General features: G+C 38.9%; 1 protein-coding gene across 1 annotated transcript in view; it reads left to right on the top strand.

The window, feature by feature from the left end:
• The first annotated feature begins 4,343 nt into the window (after window positions 1–4,343).
• Window positions 4,344–24,957, top strand: part of TAF1B (TATA-box binding protein associated factor, RNA polymerase I subunit B) — a 46,044-nt gene continuing 25,430 nt past the window's right edge. Inside the window, exons 1-8 of the mRNA XM_018088841.2 lie at window positions 4,344–4,384; window positions 5,128–5,226; window positions 5,716–5,803; window positions 7,656–7,753; window positions 8,026–8,121; window positions 8,709–8,841; window positions 11,796–11,952; window positions 18,252–18,351. Of these exons, the coding sequence (XP_017944330.2) occupies window positions 4,364–4,384; window positions 5,128–5,226; window positions 5,716–5,803; window positions 7,656–7,753; window positions 8,026–8,121; window positions 8,709–8,841; window positions 11,796–11,952; window positions 18,252–18,351 (792 nt within the window). The 5' untranslated portion in view covers window positions 4,344–4,363. The remainder of the gene's footprint in view (window positions 4,385–5,127; window positions 5,227–5,715; window positions 5,804–7,655; window positions 7,754–8,025; window positions 8,122–8,708; window positions 8,842–11,795; window positions 11,953–18,251; window positions 18,352–24,957) is intronic.

Below are 24,957 nucleotides of genomic sequence, written 5' to 3'. Positions count from 1 at the left end.
TTAGTCAGCAGAGCAGCTCTGTAATGCACTGTGCACTCAATATGCGCAGACGTGTGCATGGTGCATGTTTCCCAGACTGACAATCTCCAGGACCATGTTGGATCTGAATTTCTAGCAGTGAGTAGCTGCTGTTGCCAGCAGTATTATTTGGAGACCCTTTGTGAATCCCAGCTCCACAAGGTGGCTCTCAATTCCTTTAAAAATACCACTGCATTTGTGGATTAAACGCATCCAAGAATGATCTTAAGAACAATCTTTAGGGCTCTATGGATGCACAACACTATAGTGAAACCCAAGATTCCCTTTAGAGCTGGAAACTGGACAACGTCTGACACAGACAATACTTAAGTATTACAACTTCAAGGAATATTTCATGTTAGCTGCTCAATAAATTCTGAAAAATGAGAAAATAAAAGCATTATATATGCCTAGAATGTGAAATGGGACATTCAGTGCCTTCTCTGCTCCTTTGTGGCTGCTAATATCACCTTCTCTCCTGGAAGTGTCCTTCCCCTACTCTGTGCCTCTGTAGGATCATGTTAACATAGTCATCATGTACCAAGGGGTGCAGTCTCTGTTAGTGTGGACAGCAGGATAGCAGCTTGGTGCTCCTCAGGACAGAGATTTTGCCTTAGAAGGCAAGGACCTACAATGAGGTATTTATTTGACTCCAGTCAGACTTCAGCATCCCCAAGCAGACCTTCCAAATCACTTTGTGGCTGGCCTCATATGACCATGGCCTCCCAAACAGTTTTGCCTCCTACAGCAGCTCATCTGAATATGAGGTCCTGCCCTGCAGTCTGTGTCTCCAAACACCCCTGTCTGGGTGGCCATACAGCATTAACAGTTCTCTGAGCATGGAGAGCCACAGGTGAAACTGGGACAGGACTGTGGCCCCGCAGTGTGACTGTGTGAGATAGGCTGGGCTGCAGCACATAAAGCAAATGCTGATGGTGTAAACCCCAGACTGGGTGCACAGGACTGCCCTCCGTCCTGGGTGCAACATTGCTGCTTTTGGTAGTCAAAAATCAAAATTCATGTTGCTTACGTCCTGAGAAAATGTTAAGAAAACCTGACTAAACTTTGGAAAAAAAAATATTCGCTTTCTCTTCTTTTGGGTGTTTGAGATAGTACTTTCAGTCTTCCACAGCAGGGCTAGAAACGTATTTAACTAATAAAATTTGAAAGCTGAAGCTGTATAATAAACAGTAACTATCACAAGGCAATGTTGGGTGTGTCTAAGCTGTAACGTTAAATTCATTCTCCTTGTCGCTTCCTTCAAAGCTCCGCTGAGCTCAGCCCCTCCCTGGTTATCCTCCCCTGCCGAGCTTGCTGCAACCCCCACGCCTTGCTGCTGTTCCCACCTTTGTCCCTTCTTCTGTCAGCTCCTTGCACAACTCGCTGTGCCTTTGCCTCTGCCGCACTTCTGCTGGCACAGCTTTTCCCCTTGACCCCTTCTGCAGTGTGGTCTCTTCTCTCCTCTAAGGACTGGTTAGAGTGAAGCCATTTACTTCTTGTTCTTCTAATTTCCCTTTTGTTTTCTGTCTGTCTTTAAACATGAGTTCTTCCATGGAGAGATGGTGCAAAGATGAAATTGTGGGTGCTAATAACTGTGTACGTTTGCCATAAACTTGAATCTGGTAGATCTGCCCTGTGTTCATCTGCACAATCTTTGGAGCAGCTGAGGTTGCTTTTCTGCTCTAACTCTTTGTAGTAGGTGTCTGACAATGAGTAAGGACTCTGGGGAGAATCTCTGCTACAGAAGTTTATATCCTGGAGCCAGCACAATTTCATGAACAATATGCCAAAGGATAGGCCAAGGGACATGTCTTTCAGTCCAATATGTAGTTTTTACATTTTCGCATGTAGAAAGTCTGCAGTCAAGAGCCAGAAATGTGATATCAGCAATGGAACTCAGTTCATTAAAAATTCAAATCAATGGAAACAACAGGACGTATTATTTATCTAACCCTCAAATCAATCTGACTACTATGCATAATGATCTTAATTAGAAAAGTGAGCCAAAGCAGGAAGACAGTCTGTCTCCTGGCTTTGAAATTATCATACCCCTATCAGTATGCTTGGGTAACTTGTAATTAGGGACAAAGGTTACACATAATTTTATATGCTGAAAAACCGGTTTTATACTTGTCATTTCAAAAAATATTTAAGAAACAGATATAAGACTTGCTAACCCTATTATGCTTTCATTTTTTTCTATCGGATTAGTAGTGTGCACTAATTAGTTGATGGACTTCAGAAGAAATACGGACAGAAGCTTTGCCTCTATGGAGAGCCTGGATACTAATAAATAACTAGTAATATCCGTATCAGTCAGTGTACAAGTTCCTTTCCAAAGTTTGCTACCTTTTCACATCTGTTTCACCTGCATGGAAAATGCAGCTCAGAAAAGCAGCGTGGGCTGTCCAAAAGCAAAGAATAAGGGCTTGCCTGTTCAAAAACTTTATTGGTGCCTTGCACCAGTATGCCTACAATTACATCAATGCAGTTCCCTGTACAGTCACCCACCTTCTTCCCTTGTTTATCTGCAACTGCTGCCATTGAATATGAAGTGTTCGAGTTTTTTACAAAATGGCAGTCCAATGATCACACTTTCTTTAATATTTTATTGACCAGCTGTAATTAGAAAACAGAAGACCTAACTCCAAGGTCCTGCCTCATCAAAGTGGCACATCTGGGCTTAATTTAAACAAGTTCCTCAATTTAGTTAAATCCACTGAGCAGGCCTAATGCCGGCTCACAGCCTGGAGTCACACGAGCATCACTCTCAGCAGCCAAGCCTTATCTTCCGTACTGGAGCGCAACTCTTCCTCTTTTATCGCAGATACAGATGCCCTGATATTTTTTCAAGGTAGTATTTCATCTTGGAAATTCATTAGAAATAGATCTAATGCTTTCTGTCACATGAAACGGCTTTGCTTTCCCAGAACAGTATTTCCACAAAAAAAATATGGAAATTAAAATCACAAGTAGGATCTGTTTCATCAAAGTATTAGCTACATTTCTGTGAGGTTGACAATCACCTTTTTAACATGGCAGGAATTACATGTGCAATTCTCTTTAAAGGGTGTTACAAATGTTCATCCCACACTGAAAAAAGATCACAGTTGGTATGAGTAATAACTTTTTTCTTGAACACAAATAGTTCCCCTCTAGCTCTGTACATATCCTCCAACATCAATGTAACCACAGCTGTCAAAGCAGCCTCACCTCTTTTTATGTATATTTTAGCTTTAATTTTTTCCCATGCTTTCCCTTAGTGGACCTTTTTTTTTTTTTTTAAAAGGTCCTAAACCTGTTCTCCAATTTTGTGGGCAAATTCACTGCAATAACAGATCTTGCTGTTTAGACATCTTTAAACATTATTATTAGCGTACAAGAAATTAGAGACCTACATCAAGATCTGGAGGTTTGGGTGTTGTTTTTTAATTGAAAGTGAATTTCAGATCATAGTTTCCCTCATCAAGAATCTCCAAGCACTTTGACATAGTTAAATGAGTTCCTGTGGCCTCCTTTTGTACAGGCAGTAGCAGTCTGTGTCCAACAGCCTCAGCTCAGGCTCAGTGGTCACCAGCCGAGTGTACCTGGTCAGGGAGATGGGAGGGTGAGGATGCAGGAGCTCAGCACAGAGGATGGTGGCAGGCTGGGAGGGCACACATAGTCTTAAACTGCACGTGTGATTGTAGTCTCTAACTGCGCCAGGGGAGGTTTAGGTTGGACATTAGGATGAATTTATTCATAGACAGGGTGATTAGACATTGGAATGGGCTGCCCAGGGAGGTGGTGGAGTCACTGTCCCTGGAGGTGTTTAAGGAAAGACTGGACATGGCACTCAGTGCCATGGTTTACTTGATATGGTGGTGTTTGGTCATAGGTTGGACTCGATGACCTCAGAGGTCTTTTCCAACCCTTGAAGCAGCCAAGTCCCCTTCAAAGGTGAAGCACACATATCATAGAATCACAAAATGTTAAGAGGTTGGAAGAGTCTTTAAAGATCACTCAGCCCCAATTCCCCTGCCACGGGCAGAGACACCTCCCACTAGACCAGGTTGCTCAAAGCCCTATCCCACCTGGCCTTGGACATTTCCAGGGATGGGGCATCCACAACCTCCCTGGGCAACCTGTTCCACTGCCTAAGCACCCTCACGGTAAAGAATTTCTTCCTTATATCTAATGTCTAACACCTATATCCGCGTCCCCTCAGTGAAGCACCCACGTCCCCCTCGCAGTTCTCCCGTGCCGGGGCCCCGCGGCGCCCGGAACGCCAGCGCCGGGGACGCCGTTTCCAGACGGGCCGCAGTGGCGCGCGGCGCGGTTGTCATGGTGGCGGGGCGCGGCCGCCATGGAGGAGGAGGAGGACACGGTGGGGCCGGGGGCAGCCGGGGTTCGCCGGGCCGGGGTTCGCCGGGCCGGGGTTCGCTGGGCCGGGTTCGCCGGCGGGGCCGGGCAGTGCTTCCCCGCCGGGCGTGCGGCGGCTGCGGGGGTAGTGGGGGAGGCGCCGGTGGGCGCTGCTTCCCGGCCCAGTCCTGCCCACAGCGGGGCCCGGCGGCGGCGGGCGAGGCCCTGTGCGGCCCCTCGGCGTTGGCCGGTGCTCGGTCCTGGCCGGGGATGGGCCCGGCGGAGCTGCCTGTCCCCAGCACACACGTGTGGGGCGCCTCTGAAAACCACTTTGTTTTAATCTGTTGGTTTCCCTCTCTCCCGGCGCGTGCAGGCTTTCTTCGGATTTACAGAAATTTATTTTTCCTTTCGCCTTCCGCTCTAGTTTTTGTCTCCGCTTTCATTTCTGATGTGTGGCTTTTATTTTTTTAAGCCTCGCCACGTGCGTGCGAGGCGTGGATCACCATTCCCCTGATTCTAATGCTTACACACTCACTTAGTGCTTGCCAGGTAAAATTCCGTGTTTAGAGTTACCTGTGGCTGATAACAAAGGAGATGATCACTTGTTACCAACCAGAGCCAACACAAAAGATGTAAATATTCTCTATGAATAATCTCAAAAGCTGTGCAGTAGCCTGGTAATAGTGACATTTTTTATACCCAAATATAAAAAAGTGCCATTTTTCACCCACTTGTGAAACACTCTTGTGATTTTTTTTTTCCTTTCAGAGAGATTTTAATGAACGTTGTGCCCAATGTTCAGAAGTGAACTGGGGTCTCACTGATGGAGGCAGATATTATTGCAGATCTTGCCACAATGTTACTGAGGTAAAAAGCTAAGTTACTGGCCTTGGAAAAGGTTTATTTTGATTACTTCTTTCTGTATGTTAAGAAAATGTTAGTTTTTTCTCCTTGACATTAGGAGTTGAAGGCAGTATTGTTATTCTTCCTTTTTCATGCTTTACTTGACACTAAGTCTAACGTTCCTTGAAATCACAAAATTTAGAATGAACCATCTTGGCCTGCTGTGTTGCTGTAGTCCTGGGGTGCTCTCTGGATGCCTTAGAAGCATTGCCTGGGTGTTGCTGCATTTTACTACAGCACAAATTTAGGCACACTCTGGTGCACATCACCTGTATGACCATGATAGCAATTCTCTATTTTAGCAATTTCTGAATGAAGAGTTCAGAGTGTCCTGTCCTCTTCTTAGTTTAGGAAATTTGAATAAGTTCCTCCATTATGTTTTATGTGGTGGGGCAATCCATGCAAGTTAGACTTGGTGTTTTTTCTTGATAAGATAATACTCCTGTTTTGCAGAGAACTAGAGAAGTTGTAAACACTGATTTTATGACTAATTCAAGAGTCCAGAGAATCTCTAAAAGTTCAAGAAAGCAGGAAAAAACTGGTATGTATGAGTTTCTATCTGTATTTTGCATCAGTGGCTGTTCAGCCAGGGGTCACCCAGGCCATTATGTCTTTGATGGAGACCAAAAGCAGATAGCTAGGAAAGACTGTGGGAGTGGAAACAAAACACACCCCCTAGATGCTGCTATAACCTTCAGCAATCACTTTTGGTGACTTCCTGAGCCACAGGTGACCTCTGTGAGCCAGTGGTGTTTTGGGTTTTTTTTGATTGAACTGAGCCATGTGTTACTTATTGCTGCTTTGAGTCGTGGAAGTAAATACTCGCTGAAGATACTGGTGGCATGCATTCAGGTGTGGTGATCCCTTTGTTCCTTCCTTGTGATGGCTATCACAAAACCAGAGAAGTTGTTTGTCTTGGTGAGATATGATGGTGGTCCAGCTCTTAGAGAGTTTCAGACTGGCTTGTGTTAAAGGTACTTGTCCCTGTAACCTGCACAAAACTACATGGAAGAGTTTTCATAGAGTTCCAATAGCTGAACCAGTATTACATCTTTCATCCTGAGTCACTTTTATACTTTTACTTTCATGATTCAGAAGAATAATGCTGATTATGTATGAGGATCTATGCCATAAGAATATCATGGTGAGGCTGTTGCTGGAGCTGTGTGTGTGTTCTGTGATGACTGGATAGATCTCTTACTGTTGTGGCCACTTTCAGAAATAAAGCTGCATTACAATACCAAATGAAGCATGGGGTTATCCTTGTCTCTGATGTGCTGATCTACCATTGCTCTGCTGCAGTGGCAGTGGATTGCTATATTCCTTTGAAAAGAGCAATTGTGAGGAAGCAAAGGGAGGGGTGAAACAACCTGAACACCTCCACTTGTCCTTATCCTGTATTGCTCCTAAAGCCTGGGCCATGTACTCAGCACTTCATGCTTTTTGTTTCTCCTGTTGGGAAGGTCATTAATTGACCCCCAGGCTTCTGCAGAAAGAAATCCTTACCTTCACACAGTCCCTTCTGTGAGTGCAGTCATGTTACACTATGTTTTCAGGCATTTATAGGAGTAAGCTGTATCTGTGGGTAACAGTTAAAGCCAGCATCACTGAAGCAGAGCAGAAGCTTTGAGCAGATAACCTATAAGATGGCAAGAGGCAAGGTGTGATTGGGAGGAAGGGTAATGAAGAACAGGTGTGGGGGGAATGAAAAGAGAGTTGAGAAATGCAGAGAAAATTTCTGAAACTGAAAGCTTGTGGAAGAGGCTAGTAGTAAACAGAGAGAAGTAAGGGTGAAAAGTAGATGTAATGCAGCCTGAAGAAATAGAGAATCGACTGGAGCAGGCCCACTCCTTATGAAATTCATGTTGTGCTGAGATTTGCTAGAACCTCAGAATATATGAGAAAGTTTCTTTCATTTAAACTTGTGTGATTCTGTGGGAGAGAATGGTGAAGCACATGATGGTGTTGGTTGTTTTTTGCCTGACTCGCTACTGTAATGTTCCAGATTTCTGTGCCAGGGATGGGAAAGAAATGTTCATATTTCATTTTTTAATGGCAGGTTCTTAGTTATTTTAAAACTGGTCATTTAACAATGCTCCACTGAATTACAAATGCCACACTAGATGTTATAGTGAAATATATTATTCTTGGGAAACATGTGGAGAACAGTGCTTGTTCAGTAACTTTTCTTCATTTAAGGCTGTGAATAAATGGAAGTTAATGGAGTATTCAGTGTAGCTGGTCTATGCACTAGGATCTGAAAGTCTTAAACAGAGAGACTTGTCTTTGTCCTGGTACCAAAGGAACAATGTTAAGTGGAAATAAGTGTGCATAAGGCTAAAGAAACCCAAAACAGTGCCAACAAACAGAAACCTCCTTCTTTTCCACCTCAGATAGAGTCTGTGAATGGTATGTTTGTGAAGGCTTTCAACTTATACTCAAGAAACAAGCTGAAGCTTTAGAAGCATTAGGAGTATGTCCACAAATGAAGGTATGTAGATGTCAGTGAGTTGTGTTACAGAAGGTGTTATTTTAACAAATTTTAATTTTAAAATGACTCAAACAACTCTCTCTTTAAAAACATTGACCATATAAAATCAAATTTTGTATCTCTGGTAATTTTAAAAAATATTTTATAAATCACAGTTAGTAAAATTAGAGATGGAATATTACTCAGATTCCTGAGTTAGAAATTACACTCTGTTCTCTCAGCAATTAATGGTCTTGTAAACTTTGTACTAATCATCCATTTGTATTTATAAGGATGAAGTTCTGTACAATTTTTGGAGGTGTTACCTTCAGAAGAGCAAACAGGCATATTGCAACAGACCAGCTGGGGAAACTGTCAAAGCATTATCAGTAAGTGAAAGCTCACATCCCTTGAGATGTTTGATATCTTTTTAAAGCAACAACAGAAACATTCTTTGTTCAAGATATCTGGCTGGTAATAATGTCATTTCAGTATGAGGGATGTCATCTGAACAGGGTTCCACATGTCCATTTTGTTATTTCTGGGGGTTTTTTTACCTGTTTCAAGAGATAAATACTTCTGTGAGTATTTAAAACTACTTATTTAAAAATATTGCTTTGTCTTGACATAGAAAATCAGTAGATAGAAATCACCATGCAAAGTGTATCAGCAGCTACAATCCTGTCCTGCCTGCTCCCTTCATCAAGCTTTGATTCTATATGCTGCCAACTTTCTGGTCGTTGTGGCAGATTGAAATGTATTCACTAGAAAGCTTTTAATATTGAGAAATCCTCTAAAAATACTTTTTGCCCCTGATTTCTTCATGTACTGTTGATTTATAGAGAAAGTAAAAATGTGAACAGTTTGGGTTTTAACTTTTACTGTTGATTTTGTGTCTGTCCTGCTTTATGTGGTTTGTTAAGATTGAAACAGTAACTAACAGTAGCTAATACAAATATGTATTTACAAAAAACAGGTACGTGAGAGCAGTACTGATGTGGACAGTGAACCAGAAAGACCCAGCCTTCTGCACTTGCTGTCCCTCTCTGAAAGTGAGGGGGATCTGCAGACTGACTGCAGCTTTGCCTCGTCCGTGAGCAAGGTTTCAGGTAGGAGCAGTGAACTGAACTATCTAGAAACCAGTTTTTCTGTAGTTTTTAAATATAAATAAATATAAAATGTATTTGTGCACAGTGAATTGGAGGAACTGGTTGGAAGATGTAAAGTTTTCAGTCCTGTTTGACACTGCAGTACTTTATATTCTAGCAGAAATTGAAGACTTCCCCCCTCAACCCTCGCCCTAGAAGATGAAAGTTGAACAGGACCTGTAAATACAATGAGAAATGCAGGAGGAAGTTCTGTTTTATAACAAGTTTGCTCCATGCCTCCTGTTTGGATTGGGAAAAAGTTGCTATTTTATCTGCAAAGCTAAATGTTCACAAACACAGCAGCTTTGAAGAGTAAGCACTTGTTTAGCCAGTAGCAGAACTGTCAGTCATGACTTTGATGTTAAAAAACATGAGTTTGTTCTTTGGGGGGGGGTGTATTTTTTTTCTATCCCATAGATATATTTAGCTTTTTAATTTTTTTCTTTGAAGTATTTTGGTACTTCTGTATCTTTTGTCTCTGCATTCTTTTTACTAATTTCCCTATAACCCCTTCTCTGAAAAATCATATTTTAGTGTTCCGTGAGTTTCTGCTTTCTGCTAGCAATACCAGCTTGAAAATATTTGCAGAATGATAAACTTTTTAATTAAAATGTTATAGAAAATTGGACTGTTTGGTGCATTTTGGAAAATCCAAACAGAAATAGGGAGGGGGGCAAAGGTGCAAAAATGGTGATGCAAATTTTTATGAATATTATTCAAGTACTTTCACCCTTAGATGTTAAAATGACAACATTTTTAGGTAAAGAGCCACTGTATGTTTGTACATGTAGAATCTTGGGTGTTACACAAATATCATATGAAGGGGAAAGAATTGAGTGAAGATTTTCTCGTGAAAATATTCCCTTGAATTTTCTTCCTCTTTTTGATGTCTAGAGGAACTCCTTTCTTCCTTGGTACTTTTGCCTTTTATAGTTATGTTTCTTACAGTTTTAGAACAGCTAGGTAATCCTAAATAGCTATAATTTTTCATGTTCTTGGTTTATTGTTTCAGAAGTTGAATTCAGCTTCCAGTAGTCATCAATTTCACTATAATAACTTGAAATTAATTAAGAGTTCAATGACACTAAAAGTAAATTTTGGTGAAATCAGACAAACATAGAAACAGTTTTGTATATTGAAGTTTAACACAAGTAATAGTAAGTATTCTCTAGTCTATTGTGAACTCTTGTGAAGATTCATAGATTTTCTCCTCAGTGCCATTTTTGCTGAGCTGTTGTTGCCACAAACTAGAAACCTCAACACTCTTCTTTGCCTAAGAGGCTTGTCCAGACGGCAAGCATTGTTTTTGTTATTTTTTCTGCAGGATTAATAGCAAATTCTACTGAATATAACATTGAGATACTGCTAGAGAAGCCTATAAAAACTCTTAAATTATTAGCTGTGTGTAACTGTGTGTTGTCATGCCTTGCATAAGCTAGAGGAAATAAAAGGAAATGGTGTGCCATCATTAAGGCCACAAATATAATGAGGATTATTTTAAATTGAATTGAATGTGAAATTAATAATGAAGCTGCCTTCAAGGACAGGCATCCCTGTGAAAGGTGAAGCCGTTGACTACAAGGATTAAACCGATGTTCCTGCTCTTGTCCTCTGACGTACCTGTGCGTGATAGCCACACAGGTTGCTCTTCTCTGTCCCAGGTGTGTTGGAGCCGGCTCTGTTGCCTGTGCCGTGCCCACAGCACTGCCGGCTCAGGAGCGGTAGGTGGCATCCCAGACCAGCCCTGCCGATGGAAATGCTGTTGGCAGTGTCCTCCTCCCGCGTATCAGCGGGCTGGACCTCCACCGCTGCCCCCTCGCAGGCGTGGCTGTCGCCTGCCAGTGTAACCGCGGAGCTGCCAAGCTCTCTGCAGTTCCAAACTCTTCTGTGCAGGCTGCTTGCCATGGCCCTGCAGCTCCCAGCTGCGGAGCTGTGCATCCAGCTCTCACTGTTCCTGTCTGAACCAGTGAACAGTCTGTGGGGAAACACAGAGAGAAAAATCTCTGCAGAGTCAATGCTGGATTTTGTACTGGTTTGCTTTAAATGCATTTTCCTTCATCCTGGCTGGGTCATGATGTAGGGAAGTTTTTTTTTTTTAAATTATTTGTCTGAAAAGGTTCATAACTCATAAATCACTCTACTAAATTAAATTTTTTCTTTGCTGTTCCTCTTAGTTTTTAGTGATTCATCTCAGTAAGGAAGTAGGGAGGTTTGGTTGTTTATTTGTTTGGGGTTTTTCCACCCTCTTCACCATTTGCTACATTCTTTTTTAAAGTTGTTTCTTTGACATTGAATTTAAATACGGTTTTAAAAAAAATACTTGTGTTTCCACAGTTAGAGATTATAGGGCAGACCTTAACATCAGTAAAATTTCTGCAGTGTAAATGACGTTTTCGTTCAAGTCCTGCCTGTGCTGAAGTTTAAAACTGTTTTAATCCTCAACTGGGAGTCACTGATTAAAATACATCAAATTTTCCCTTGTTTCCTCACTGTTCTCTTATCTCTCAAATGGAAAATAGTATTTCCAGCTCATAAGTAATGTTATTTATATGTTGTATAGGAGTTAATGTCCTTCCAGACATCCAGGTTTAAGAATTGTTCCCAACAAAAGGTCTGTTCTGATGGGTACCATAGGGAGTTCTCTCTTTTCATATGATCTGGTGTCTTAGTCAATTGAATTAGCAGTTTATGAAATAGGTTGTTATTGCGTGTCATGGTAGATGAGTAAATTAGAGTTAAGCTGTTTATAGAAAAGTACACAACCAACCAAACTACTCTGTAATTATTTCAGAATGTTACTGGTTGTTGAACAAGGGTCCTTGTATGTTCATTTATCTTGTTTTCTGTATACCATGGATCATGTGTCTATCATATCAATTACTTTTTTCCTCTTCTGTTTTTAACATAAACCCAAGAAAGCACCTCTATATACTCTGGATCAGTGGATGGCAGCTTGTATTTAATGAAGAACCAAAAGGAGAAACTGAGGATGACAATGCCAATGACCCTTTCATTTTGTTACATGGCATTACTCTGGTTGAGAGAACCGATTACATTGTCTGAGCTCTTAAGGTATGAATAGTCTCTAGTGAAGAATTTTTGCCTTTATAAATAATAATTTTTTAAGAAATTAGATCTGTTACCCTCTTACTAATTTGCTCAGTAATAGTGAGAAGTTCTCTATATTTAATTGTCTTATCTTTCATTTGACATAACAATTTGTGCAGCTGCTCTTGGAAGAGGTTCTTCTCTCTCAGTTGCAATGAATTTCAAAGACCTGTAACGATGAAGGTTTTGGAGCTAAAGAAACTTTTTATCCTTCTCCAAAATTTCATAAGGTTCACTGGAGGTGTGTATGACACTTTTGTGATACTTGCTGTTGTCAGCATGTCAGATTTAAATGAGTAAACATTCTCCAGGACTTACATCAGTGTCGTCATATAAACAATACCAGCATTATATAGTGATCTGAAAGGTAGCAAGGTAGCTTCATGCAATGAAGTTGGGCACAGAAATTAATATAGGAAGTTCGTTTTGTCTTCATATCTTTGTATCTGTAATTATGAGAGTTCAGAATAATACACCTTTTAATATAGTAGAAATAAATTGTTCTAATAATAGGGTTTGATGCTAAATGGAGACTGTCAAGCTCTTGCTGACAATGCAGTTCCCTTCTCTCCCCTACTAGGAGGCTATGAACACATTCCTTATTTACTTCAGGAATGAAAATTAGTTCATCAACTCTTCTTGATGGCAATAAATATTTTAAATCAGGCCCAAATAGTTTAAGTTCAGGAATTCCTAGATTTTCATTGGAAGACCTTTCGTATACTGATACTCCTTTTAAAATGACTTTTGAAATATTGGGTGTTTCTGAAATACAGGTGAAAAAGCACTAATTTGCCAAAATTTAAGGAACAGAAATACTCAAGTAACTACATTGGCAAATCAGATTGAAAATTCAGATAAAATAAAGGAAAAACTGATTCAAAATTCAGTTGATATGGTGGATTTCATTTCTTTAATTTTTATTTTTTAAATATGTAACCTGTGAGTTGAAAGGGAAGGCAATGAGTACATCATTCCCCACCTGTGGTGCTTATAACTGATGTAGCTGCTGAAAGCATAGTGAGTGCAAGGGAGGTTTTACCTTAGAGCCATTGTGGCCTCTCTCCCGTGGAGTGCCTGTTCCACTTGCACTTTTCTGGCTTTGTACAAACTTCCCAAGAAGGGTGGATGTTGAAGGATGCTCTTTTGCAAGTACTTTTGAAAAAGGGGAGGTTTGTATGTCTTGAAGTACAGTAGTTGGTACTAGGTAATTAATTTCTATGCAAAACAGTTTAACCCTTTGATTTTACTTTAGGGGTGGCCGTGTCCTTCACTGGCCAGAATTGCACAAACCGTTGTGTATTTGCAGAATTGGATATGTTGTTGTATAAAAGATGCTTGTAAAATTTTCAGCAAAATGCCGTAGTATTCAGAATTCAAACTAGCACTCTGCAATACAGAAGTGTTTATTGAGTAGATTAAGATCTAGTAGAACTCAAAAGTGGTTTTCAATAACAAGATTTATTACCGGCTACTGTCTTCCAAGGAAATTCTGTACGAGTCAGAACTCCCATAGCATGCTCTGTAATTTTGTCAATGATTAGAAAATAAATAATGTAAAACCTGTCTGATAATGTTTGCATATGACAAAAATCCAAGTAGTAAAATACAATTACTGGGACAGAGCAGCTGGTTCACACTAAGCGATTATTAATGACCCATTTGGAGAGAAAAATAAATAGTTAAGTATCTCTTCTTTGGTTATTGTATCTTGGAAACTTTCTCTGGGTTATACCAGGCAAAGACATCCTCACAAGTTCCTGTCTTAGTACAATGGTGTGGTTGGAAAAAAACCTTACCAAACGACAGCTGTCAAAGTCAACTGTTAAGAGGAAAGGTAGTTTGTTTGCATAGGAATGGTATATTGTTGTATTTAGCACTTTAAAAACTGGCAGCTACAGAAAAGATCCAGGAAAATGGTTCAGAATCTGGAGAACATCCTTTGGACCGAGATCCTGAAGAGGTGAGCACACTTACATGAAAGGATTTAGAGAGAACATGAAAGCAGTAAAAAAAGCTGGAAGAGATAAAAAAAATCAAGTTCCAAATATAGCACAGAAGGGCATAATCTGAAATGAATAATTGGAAATGGAAATAAGATGATTTGAATGAGACGATACCATTTAATTAGATAGAACTTATGTGTCTAAAATGGAGTAAATCATAATGAATCAGTGACTTTAAATGCACTGAATATACAAACTGAATTAAGCACAGAAAGTGACGTTTAAAAGAATGTCATTTGTATTGCAAAGTTTTACCATGATACGATAGTTGTATAAGACTGTAATTACGTTATCATGCTTCCCTCCCTACCCTTAAGGTCTTTGCCTTTCAACAGGTTTGATGAAGAAGGGGAAAGAATTTTAAATTGCATGAACTACCATAAAATACTTATTTTCTTACTTCTGAATATTTAAGTTTAAAAAAATCAGACAATGTTCACATTTTTGCATGCATTAAGATACACAGATCAAAATAACGACAGACCAAAGATGAAAATTATTCAGAGAAAACATTAAGTATTCAGCATTACCTTTTAAGTCTTTGTAGGCAAATTGTTTTATTTAAACCAACTGAATTAGAGTTCTGTTTAAAGTTCTGCTTTGTTTTTTCCTCAGTTTGGTTTTCTCTGTACCCTGAAGTCAGCTGACTACCACTCCTCCCTTGTGATACATACTTAGGCACTATGGTGGGGCAATCTGCCAGCTTTTAAAGGATTTACAACACCAAAAATATACTTACTCCTCCTTGCTACTTGACACACATAGCAGAAAAACACTACAATTACTTCCTCTGAAAGGAACATTTTGGTTTAAAAATAACATTTTTCACAGCCTTCTTCTCAAGCCTATGCTACACATTAAATCCTTTTCCATTGTGAATAGTCCCACAGTGTTCCATGTGAGGTATAATAAATAATAAAATAGTTGAGTTCTGGACAAAGTTTCAAGATGCTAGACTTTGAGATTCTGAGTAATAATGCCTTTCAAATAAGGTTATACCTAGTTGTGCTGGCAGGACTGAACTTGTAATCAGTTTGTGGCATTACTGTGTGGCTTTAACAGATGCATCATTTCCTTGGAGCACGCTGAGGACCTAGGATTTTTTTCATACTTGGACCTTACTAATGTACACTGCTGCTGTAATTAAGAGAACATGGCCTGTGTACTGTATGTACCAGTCACATTTTCAAGCACTTCCCTGACAGAACATAGTCTTGCAGGTGTTTTGACAATCTCTCTGTTAAATGGGAGGTTTGGAGGAACCGCAGACAGAAGAAACTGTTCTGAAGTGCTATTCCAAATCTGGACTTTTGGATTAAGTGTTAAAAACTTGATAAGCAGCACATTGTATTCACAGCAGGCTTTTTATGCTGTAATTTTAGAATGTAAAAGCAGCTCTTAATCTGAGAGAAAAGAGCATTCTTTTTTATGGAGACAGTAATTTCAAGCTAGAAAATATGGCATTATTTTTTAAACAGTTGCGGTGCTTTGACTTGATACAGCCAAGTTAGTGAAAACTTTTTTAGAAAAGACATTTTGATGGACATTGGTTGTCTCCTGCAGCATAAGGATGTGGTTCCAGCATCAGTTTAAGCTGCTCCAAATTTCTGTTGCTGTGGTCCTGCATAAACATTCTTGTTCTTTCTCTTGCTCTAGTAGTAGCATTTATCCAATGGAGGGTTTAGTAATTGAAAGAAGTAGATCTGTAGAAGATTTATTTTGTAAAAGTTTAACTGGACATTTTAGTGCAGGTTAATGTGCTTCATTGCAGTCTTGTTCTGCCTATGTGCAGTAATGTTCCTGCAGTCAGCTGAGTCTGGGAATCTATCTGGTTGGAGTCAAACTCTGGAAGAGACTGATTCTCCATCTGATCCTCTGAGAAGTCACACAAGTGCTTTTGTCAGCAGGGAGGAGTGTGTGGCAGGGGACTGAAGGGAGGGTGGGATTTCCCATTTCAGAGGCAGCAAGCTGTTAGGGTGGTTTGGCTGCATCACCACTACACCACACCCGAGGGAAGGTCCTGATTGTCTGTCCTCTTCCAGCTGCTGCTGTGCTGGCTCAGAAGGTTGCTGCTCTCTGGTTCCAGCTCTTCAGGTCTAATGGTGTGATTGTGCCTTAACTCGACTCAGCCAAAGCTTATCAGCTGAGCCAGTAATGGGTCACCGTTGCTGAAAGAGGACGATCTTGCTTCCTTTTGTTCTCCTGCCTGTGTGATGCATCCTCTTCCCTCTGCCAACTCTTTCACTTGTGGAACCATCTGTGAGCCTCCTCAGTTCTTTAGATGATGGGAAAGAAACTCTTTCAGGCAACAGAGTAATGAGTGGTTTTCTGCTGCTGTTGTGATTACGTTTGGGGAAGAGGATGAGGAGCAACAGGAGTACACACAGCCAGATCACCAGGAGGGAAGTCCTGCTAGTTTTGTTGAGCTTTTAGGTTGCCTCGATCAATTTTGTGAAAACATACCTCAAGCTTATGTTCTTCAATTTAGTGTGGGTGACTCAAATGAGCTGACAAACTGATGTGCAAGCTGCTCAGCAGGTCAGGTGGGATGGCGAGGGCAAGTGACTGGAGATGGGTTTGCAAGGTGGCCTCACTGACCACGTGGGCCAGTGCACAACTCTACTTGGGGTGGGAAACACTAATGCTGGTTGAGGAAAGCTACTGAAATTTCATTAGCAAAATGCTCATCACACAATTTTATTAGAAAGGATCGTGCAGCAACTTTTACCTCTTCATTTAAGAGACCAATACACAAAATCTTGGAATAAAAACTATTGGGAACTGTGATTTTTCATATTGCTCTTATTTTTCAGAAACTATTATAAACAATGGGTTAATTCTAACTGAGACAGAGTTTTGATTATCACAGAATCACAGAATCAACTATGTTGGAAAAGACCTCTGAGATCGAGTCCAACCTTTGACCTAACACCACCTTGTCTACACTTTTTATTTTAATCTTGTTTTTAATTAATTTTTTCAATTAAACTGAAAATTCAGATAAGATTGCTTTAAAAAAGTAGAATATAACTGTAAACTTTGCAGTAACTAGCTTTTAAGTAGAATTTTAGTCAACTTCAGTAGATACACACTAGATGGAACAATTAGTGATGAGGGCACTGGACTGAGAGAGAGCAGGTGAACTTATGAATTGCTGTAGGCTCAGGAGGGACATGACATATTTGTAGACCAAGAAGTTACTAATCTGTGTAGCGACATCAGAGAGGTCCTGTGCAGGTAACACAGTCAGCAGGAGAGAAAATAGTTTTCAGTTGTTTAAGATTATTTAAAGAAGAGTCTTCTCTGTTTGTAATGTTGACTTCTACAAGTTTAATGTAGTCGTAACAAAATTAGGTTGCAGAAGAGGAGACAGGAAAGCATTTCTATCTTAGTCCAGTGGGAGACTATCAGTGTGCTTTACTGTGGAATGAGTGTGTTCCCTTATGAGGGTCTGTACTGTTCTGTGCTTGCTTTGCCTGTTGTGGGTGTCTGCTAAGATTCTAGATAAGAGCAGGGGTTTGGTGTGGAGGTGGCTTTTTATTGATATGTGCTGTTAAGTCCCATTTTTTATATATATGTGTGTACATGAAAAAGTTGAGAAAAATCAAATAATACTGTCAACCACTTACCAAAGCCAATTTTTAACAAAAAAATACATTACTTGAGTGCAAATAAAAATTAAACTATTTTGATTTCTTAGTATAGGAGACCATTTCTATTCATACCTGAATAATACTTTTTTTTAAAATCATCATACAGATGTAATTAATGTGGATTCAGTTCTATGTATTTGCTCATCATTCTGTGACTTTCCTCCCTATCACATTACCTGACTTAAACTCCTCCAGCAGAAAGTGTGTGTTTTTTTCAAAGTAAAATTTACTTAAGGCTTTAGAAATTTGAAAAACAAAATTCCATACCATTCAGAGGAGGCTTAAAGCAGTTTCAGAAATGCAGTAGCTGAAGAATGTGCAGAATAAACTTGATGTAAGGATGTTGATTGTATGCTTACTGCCATAACGTTATCATTTGTCAGTCATATCTGAGCTGGAACTTAAAAACCTGTTAAATGTTTGAACTGATTTTTGTTCTGTGGAGCATTTAGGGGTGTGTAACTTCATATTGAATTGCTCAGGCAGCATAATACTGATGTTATTTCAAATCAGAAGTTAATTTGTATAATTATTTTATAATAAACCTATGCATTTATCATCCTAAATACTTTCTTGATTTGGTCTTCATTTTTTTTTAATGCAGGTTTGTTATTGAAGGTCATATTCCATATCTGAATGTTTTTCAGCATTTTCCGGAGAAGATGAAGTTATGTGGACTTGATCTTAAGATCTTTTGTGTAGAGGTAATTTTTTTCTTAAAGGGAAAGATTAAAAAAAAAATCAACCAAAACCTAGTTATTTTGTGGTATTTTAGTTCTTTTGTTCACTGTACTAATAAATTGATTAAATCTATTGTTTTGTAGTAGGGTTCATGTTTCACAGTGTTGGAGCCTGTGTGGAAACCAGTGCACTCTGTGACTCTAAGTGCTTTAATCTTTAACCAGTCTTATTAAGCTGATTACCTAAATTAAAATGAAATCAATAAGTGCTTGTGGAGAAGAAGGTATTTAGAACTGCTCTTGAAATACTCAGAAATAGGGTTTGACTTGACATCTAAGGGCAGTATATTATCCTTTTCGGATAATATATTATATTATGCTTATTTAAGTTATCTTTTGAATTTGTTTGTAATTCCATATTCTTTTCATAAAATACGGTTTAGGTGCTATATCTTGTTCCGTTTCTTGCTGTACTAGTTGAAATATACCAAGCCTAAAATCTACATAAGGGCTTACAGCCCTTTTAGGAGCTCAATAGTGATGGACAAGTCTTGAGTGAAATGTCAATTTCCCTTATTTAAGATTATTATGTATTGTGGTAACAGTTGCCCGATGGTGTTTGTGATACAGATAAAAAAGATTTATTATGGATTTTTGAAGTGTGCAAATGAAATCTTAGCTTTTAAGAACAGAAAGCAGCAATTCTGCTGACAGGAGAAGCTGGGTTTTACTCTGCTGTAATGGTTTTGAGCCCAATCCCTCAGTGATGATGTTGCAAGTTGCATTACCATTATCCAATATATTGCTTATATTCAGCAGGTCATGAGTTGTTCAGGAGCTGTAGCTTCAGAAGTTGTAGCATTTATATTTTTGTTTTTATACCACTGCTTTCTTGTTTGGATAAATGAGAATTATGACCTCAACTTTTAAAAATGAGAGGATCAATTTAATAAAAAACATCTTGATTTCTTTTTCTGTCTTAGATATTTCCTTAGAAGAAAAGATATGTTAGGTTCTAATATGGGTATAACCTTTTTTTTAAAGCCTTTAAAATTTTCATTCTCTCTGTCCTTCTTTGCCTCCATCCTTTGGATGTGTTTTTGTCTTATGAATTGCAACTGTAAAGCTTGTACCATATGCCAGAGTGGGAAATCTTGTTTGCAGAGAGGAGGTGACAGTTACCCTTGGATAATCTTACTACTTTCGAAATAGAGGTGCACCCCTCACTTCCAAAGTATAGGTAGATATGGATGCTAATCAAGTAATCTCTTAACTTTGTTTTCATTGAGATACATAGGTAAAGTTCTGTAAGCTTACTGTACCATTTGTTTTCCAGCCTCTCCAGTGTCATTGTGGCTTCCTCTTTTTAGGAATATCTGCTCCTACTTTACTCTCAATGATACTTTAGTAATACATCCTCAGGTTTATTTAATTTTAATGGGTTTTTTACTACATCATTGGGCTGATAATTGCAAAAACCTTACTAGCTCGTTCCTACATCTTATGTTTCTCGCTGTAGCACTGAGATTACCCATGGCTTACTGTATCTAGTTTTGACTTCTGAGTTTTGAGAAGTACAAGCGATGAGGTTATTGTCCTGGAGCAGGAAGTGAGATTGTGTATTACTCCATCCTGAAAATACAGCCTGCATTCTTTTCTCCTTTGTGTTATGTATAGAATATTTTATAGACAATTATCTTAAAGAGGTTTATGATATTAAGGCCATTATAACCAGGCAGGTAGGTTACCCTAGTGCCATTATTTGTTGTGCTTCAAGTCTGGTGAATTTAAGCTGCAAGCATGTTCCAAAATTCTGATAACTGACAGGACTATTCCATATGTCTTCTTTTTTATTTTGAACAGGTGTTTAGTGCATTAAATTGTGTCCTGTGCAGCCCAAATTTGAATGAAGAAGTAATTATATTGTAGTAGCTTGAAGGATTTGAAGTAATTTTTAGTATCATTTTATCAGTTAAGTGCAGATGAAACCTAACTTGATAAGACTTACCTTGTAGAAAAATATTCTTAGTGGCTTAAAGATTTTTTTTCAGTAACAATTTCCCACATACCCAAAATATGCTGAATTTGTACAAGGTTGAAGTTGTTACAGATTTTAGAAAAATAAATGCAACATTATTACAAGGTGAGTCACATCTACTTTCTATGTAGTGACGTGTTTATATATACATGCACAAGGGGTTTTTATATCTTGTCATGTATTAGTAGTATTTAATGTACAAAGACTGTGACTAGTCTCAGGCTTCCCAGCTGTAATGAACTTCTGTGCTGTGTAACTTAGGAATAGAGTCTGTATCACTGACCATTTTTCCCTGTCCTGCATACTGTTTAGGAATTAGAGGTGATTACAGTGTCTGCTGTGCAAGGAGGGGCTGAGAGAGCTGGGTTTTTTATCACTGAGAAGGCTGTGGGGGGCATTTCGGTAATTTCAGTAATACCTGTCGGGGAGGAGCTGGGATGGAGACAGGCTCTCTTCTTGGTGGTGCACAGTGGAAGGACAGGAGTCAACGGGCACAAAATGTAATACAGAAAATTCCATTTAAATACAAAACTGTTTTACTGTAAGGATTACTGAATGCTGGAACAGGTGACCCTGAACCACTGTGGGGTGCACAAAACCTGATGGGACACAGTCCTGAGCATGTTGCTGTAGGTGACACTGCTCTGAGCAGATGGATTGGACTCTGTGTAATCTCGGGGGGTCCCTTCCAACCTCAGGTATGCCTTGTATGCTATTTCACATTTTCAGTGTAGGTGGCAGATAGGCCCTTCATGTTTTAGTAATGGAACTGCTTACAAGAAGGGCATAATTCTTCATTCTGCTCAAACTAAACTTTTTTTAAAATACCTACCACAAAGGTTGTGGACACTGCTGTCCAGAAGTCTGGGAGCTCTGGCATGACTGTCTCATAAGTAAAGAGAAAAGGAGCCTCCAGCTCTCTTCATCATCTTTATCATGATACATAACTGTTAGACAGGTGTCAGGTCCTAGCTGGAGGTAAGTACTACCTCACAAGTATTTTAGGAAGGATAAAAGTACTTTATAGAAGATCTTTGTGTAAAATGAGTTGTTTATCTTTCCATTGCTTCAAGTCTCTTTTCTAAGCTTTTACTTACTATCATCCTATTTATTCCTTCCTCTATTAAGATCATGTGTATGTTAGAAGTTAGCCTTTGGAAAATGGGTTTTACCTAATGCATGGTTAGAGGGTTCACAGGGCAAACAGCAGCAGTAACAAGATGCTCCTACTTAGTTCAGAAGTTATAATTTGCCAGTACAGGAGAGGAAAAGCAAAATTTCCTTTTTCTAAAACAAGTATTCTTGTTCCATTTGATTAAAACTTTTTGTTTATGTATCAAGAAAGAATAAGATACTTAAGGTTTTGGTTTTGTTCTGTGCAGGAGGTCAAGAGGGGTTTTTTGCTGTTTTGCAGTTTGTTTAACTACAGTAAATCTCTGCTTTGAGATGCACTGGCTTGTGCCGGTAACCAGTATGTCTTTGATAAGCACAGTCATCTTTTCTCTTCTAGGTGTAAGTTTCCTTTATAATGTACAGGATATCTATTTTCTTTAAAGCCCGTTAGTGTAGGAGTTAAAACGTGTTTGTAAGTCCGTACTAGTATATATAAAAGGTCAGTGGATAATTTGCTTTCAACTTGTTTTATTTTATTGATACCATTTGTCCTACACTGGAGCTACACAAAAATTCCCTCTTCCATTTCTGCTTCGAGTAGGGATACATCCTTAAGATACACATCCTCTGTTTTGCTTTTAGGGATTCATCTTTATCCTCATACAAAATTGATTAAAGCATCCCTTTTCTTTTAAACTAGCAACAGCTTGTCTTTGCCAGATCTGTCTGGCCTTACGTTTTTGACTCAGGACTGTTTACCAAATTACCTTTTATGTAATTATTTTGTTTGTGCTTTAAAGCTGATTGTCTTTTCCTGTCTCAAATTTACCTTTAGATTTCATTATTTACTTTTTGGTGTATTTACCCTTTAATGGATTGTAAATGGATTTTTTAGTCCAAAAGTACTTTTTGATTTTGATTCTCATGTTCTTCACACACACACAAATTTAAATGTACATGTATATATGGGTAAGCAGGTCACTCCCATGGCTATTGGGCAACATGATTTACTGAAGTATTGAAGATAACAAACACGTCACTTTGGAGTATGTGCTGTGTGCAACAGGATAGGTGTAGTCTTATAAGAATCTTTTAGATCCTGTTGTTCTAAGGAGCTTTGGGAATGGTTATCTGTAGATGCACAAGTGTCTGGACTTGGCAAGGAGCCCAGTGTGTGACTTCAGTGAAATTCCCTTCTCTCATTCTCTTCTCCAACTTTAAAATACTGACTTTAGGAAAGAAGGAGTTAAGAATCTTTTTTTCTTAAAGGGGAGACCAGGAGGAAGGTGAAGTTGGTGGGTGTTAGTCAAATTCTGTTCAGAACTGTCCACCAACCTACCCTCAAAGACGAAAGGAATGGGTATTTACTAGATTATCCTTGCTACTTCTGCCCTGGAGCGTGGTCATGGAATGGCTTCTCTATATAACCCTTTCTTCCCACCTCCTCCTTAGTCTTAAATGGAAGTAGCTGCACAATTCTAAGTCTACTTGAAACCTTCTCTCTTTTACAAGGCCACTGAATGTTTTAGTGTTGACAGTGTTGTTGATGTAGCTTGCTGTCTAGAAACCTGCATCTTAAAAATACTTCCTTTTTTGTTTTGTAATTTAATTCCATTCCTCTCTTTTTGTGTGTTTTTTGTTTTTATGATCCCTTGAGTAGTGCTGTTCTATAACAAGAAATGTATTTACTTCAAGAGCTTTGACCTTGCAACATGATAAAGTTTCCATAGTTTCCATCCACATTACTTTTGGGTTGTTTTAGTATAACTTCTTATTTTTTGTTTCTTTTTACACATCCAACTTCCAAGTTACATTAACAGAATCACTGTTTAGTTTGAATTCTGCTCTATGTAATTCACCTATTTCCATCCCTAGATGTCTTGATTCTTAAAAAACTCCCAGGGTTACTCTTCTGATTTTTCCATGATACAGAAATGTTTCCTAAACTTCCATCTGAGACTGATGTTTGCATCTTCCTTACCTTTACCCATGGAAAACTCTTGAAAAGTGGTAGCAGTATGCTGTTGCTTGTCATAAATCACTGCCGTGGACAAGAGAGAACAATCATGAAAGTCAAAAGCATGTTGGGATTTTCTCCTCTTTATCCCACTTAACTGAAAGTCTTCTTGTTCCTTTCTTCTGCCTGATACTTTTTTTCTTTCAGGCTTAGTAGCTTCTCATTCTACATTAAAGTTATGTCTCTTTTGTCGGTGTTGGGTTAGGCTGGCACCTCTGGGGAACTCTTATTATGTTCATTTTAATAAGGACTTTTTATTCATGCTCCGTTGTGAACTGATGTTGGCTTTGATGGGAAATTGAAGAGTTGAAAAACAAATGTTTGCTGCTCTAAGAAAAGTTCTAATTCATCCAAGGCTTTCCTTTTTCTAAAAATAATCTGTGATAGGTGTTGAAATAGATACTATAATGTATTTATAAAGCAGACTGGAAAATTTCAGCTCTTTTGAGAATGTGCCACTTGAGTGTGGAATGCTTTATTCTGTAAGATGCTTTGGATTTATTTTATTTGTGTTGGAGGAATATATACCTTGCACTTAAGCATTCACACACCCCCCCTCCCTAGCTTGGATTGGTAAATTTCTTTCCTCTTTTATTTAACAGTGAAAGGCTTCTTGAACGATTGAGAGATGATCATTCTTTTCCATGCTGCCTGGAAACTTTCCAGGTCTTTGGTTTCTTCTTTTACAGTATTCTATAGTTTATATTTTCTTTTTCTTCTTCTTTTCCATTTTTCCCCCTTTTTTAGTGTTGCTTGACTTTATTCTTGGCAGCAGTTTTATATCCATATTTCTCTGACACTAATCCTTCTGTCACCCATCATTCTGTGTCAGCTTCAGTAAAAGCTCACTTCTGGTGAAGATTTGAGAGATCTGATTTCTGAGATGAATTTGCCAAGCTACTCCTCTGCCATCAAGGATGCTTCTGTTTTGGTCCTTTGTTCTGCATGCTTTGTTTCCCACAGAGCTACTCTTGACTTTTCAGTAAATTATGAGTTACATTCTTCCAGTGAGACTTGGTGGTAATTTTGATTTGGGTCCCCTTTAGCTTTCCCATGAAGAAGAAAAAAGGTTTTTCAGATCAGCTTCTTGTGGGAGCTGGAGCTTCAGTCAGCTCTCTGCTCTCCTCTCCTGACCTTATGAAGGTGACTTGACTGACAGGATATTTTTAGCTTCTATTTTTCCCATTGCCATAGTATTATTTTGTTCAGGATCCATACCAAGCTAATCATTCTAGAGTTCCTGAATCTCCCCTTTTACATTTTTTTAAATATTGCATATTAATGTGGAGAACCCTTTGATGTTTAGAATTTCTTAAGATTATTTAAAAAACATTTGTGTTTCAGAGAACTCCTCAGTTATTTCCTCGAAGCTTCTTGTGTGTAAATTATCTGTGCCTCTCCTTTGTAAAATACTCCATTTTATCAGGTAGTGGTTTGGTTTTTTGCAGACATAAATTTTTCT

The sequence above is a fragment of the Manacus vitellinus genome, unplaced genomic scaffold, assembly GCF_001715985.3.
Source record: "Manacus vitellinus isolate BGI_N305 unplaced genomic scaffold, ASM171598v3 scaffold_11_pilon, whole genome shotgun sequence".
In the NCBI taxonomy this organism is placed as follows: domain Eukaryota; kingdom Metazoa; phylum Chordata; class Aves; order Passeriformes; family Pipridae; genus Manacus; species Manacus vitellinus.
This window is presented reverse-complemented; position numbering and strand designations above follow the sequence as displayed.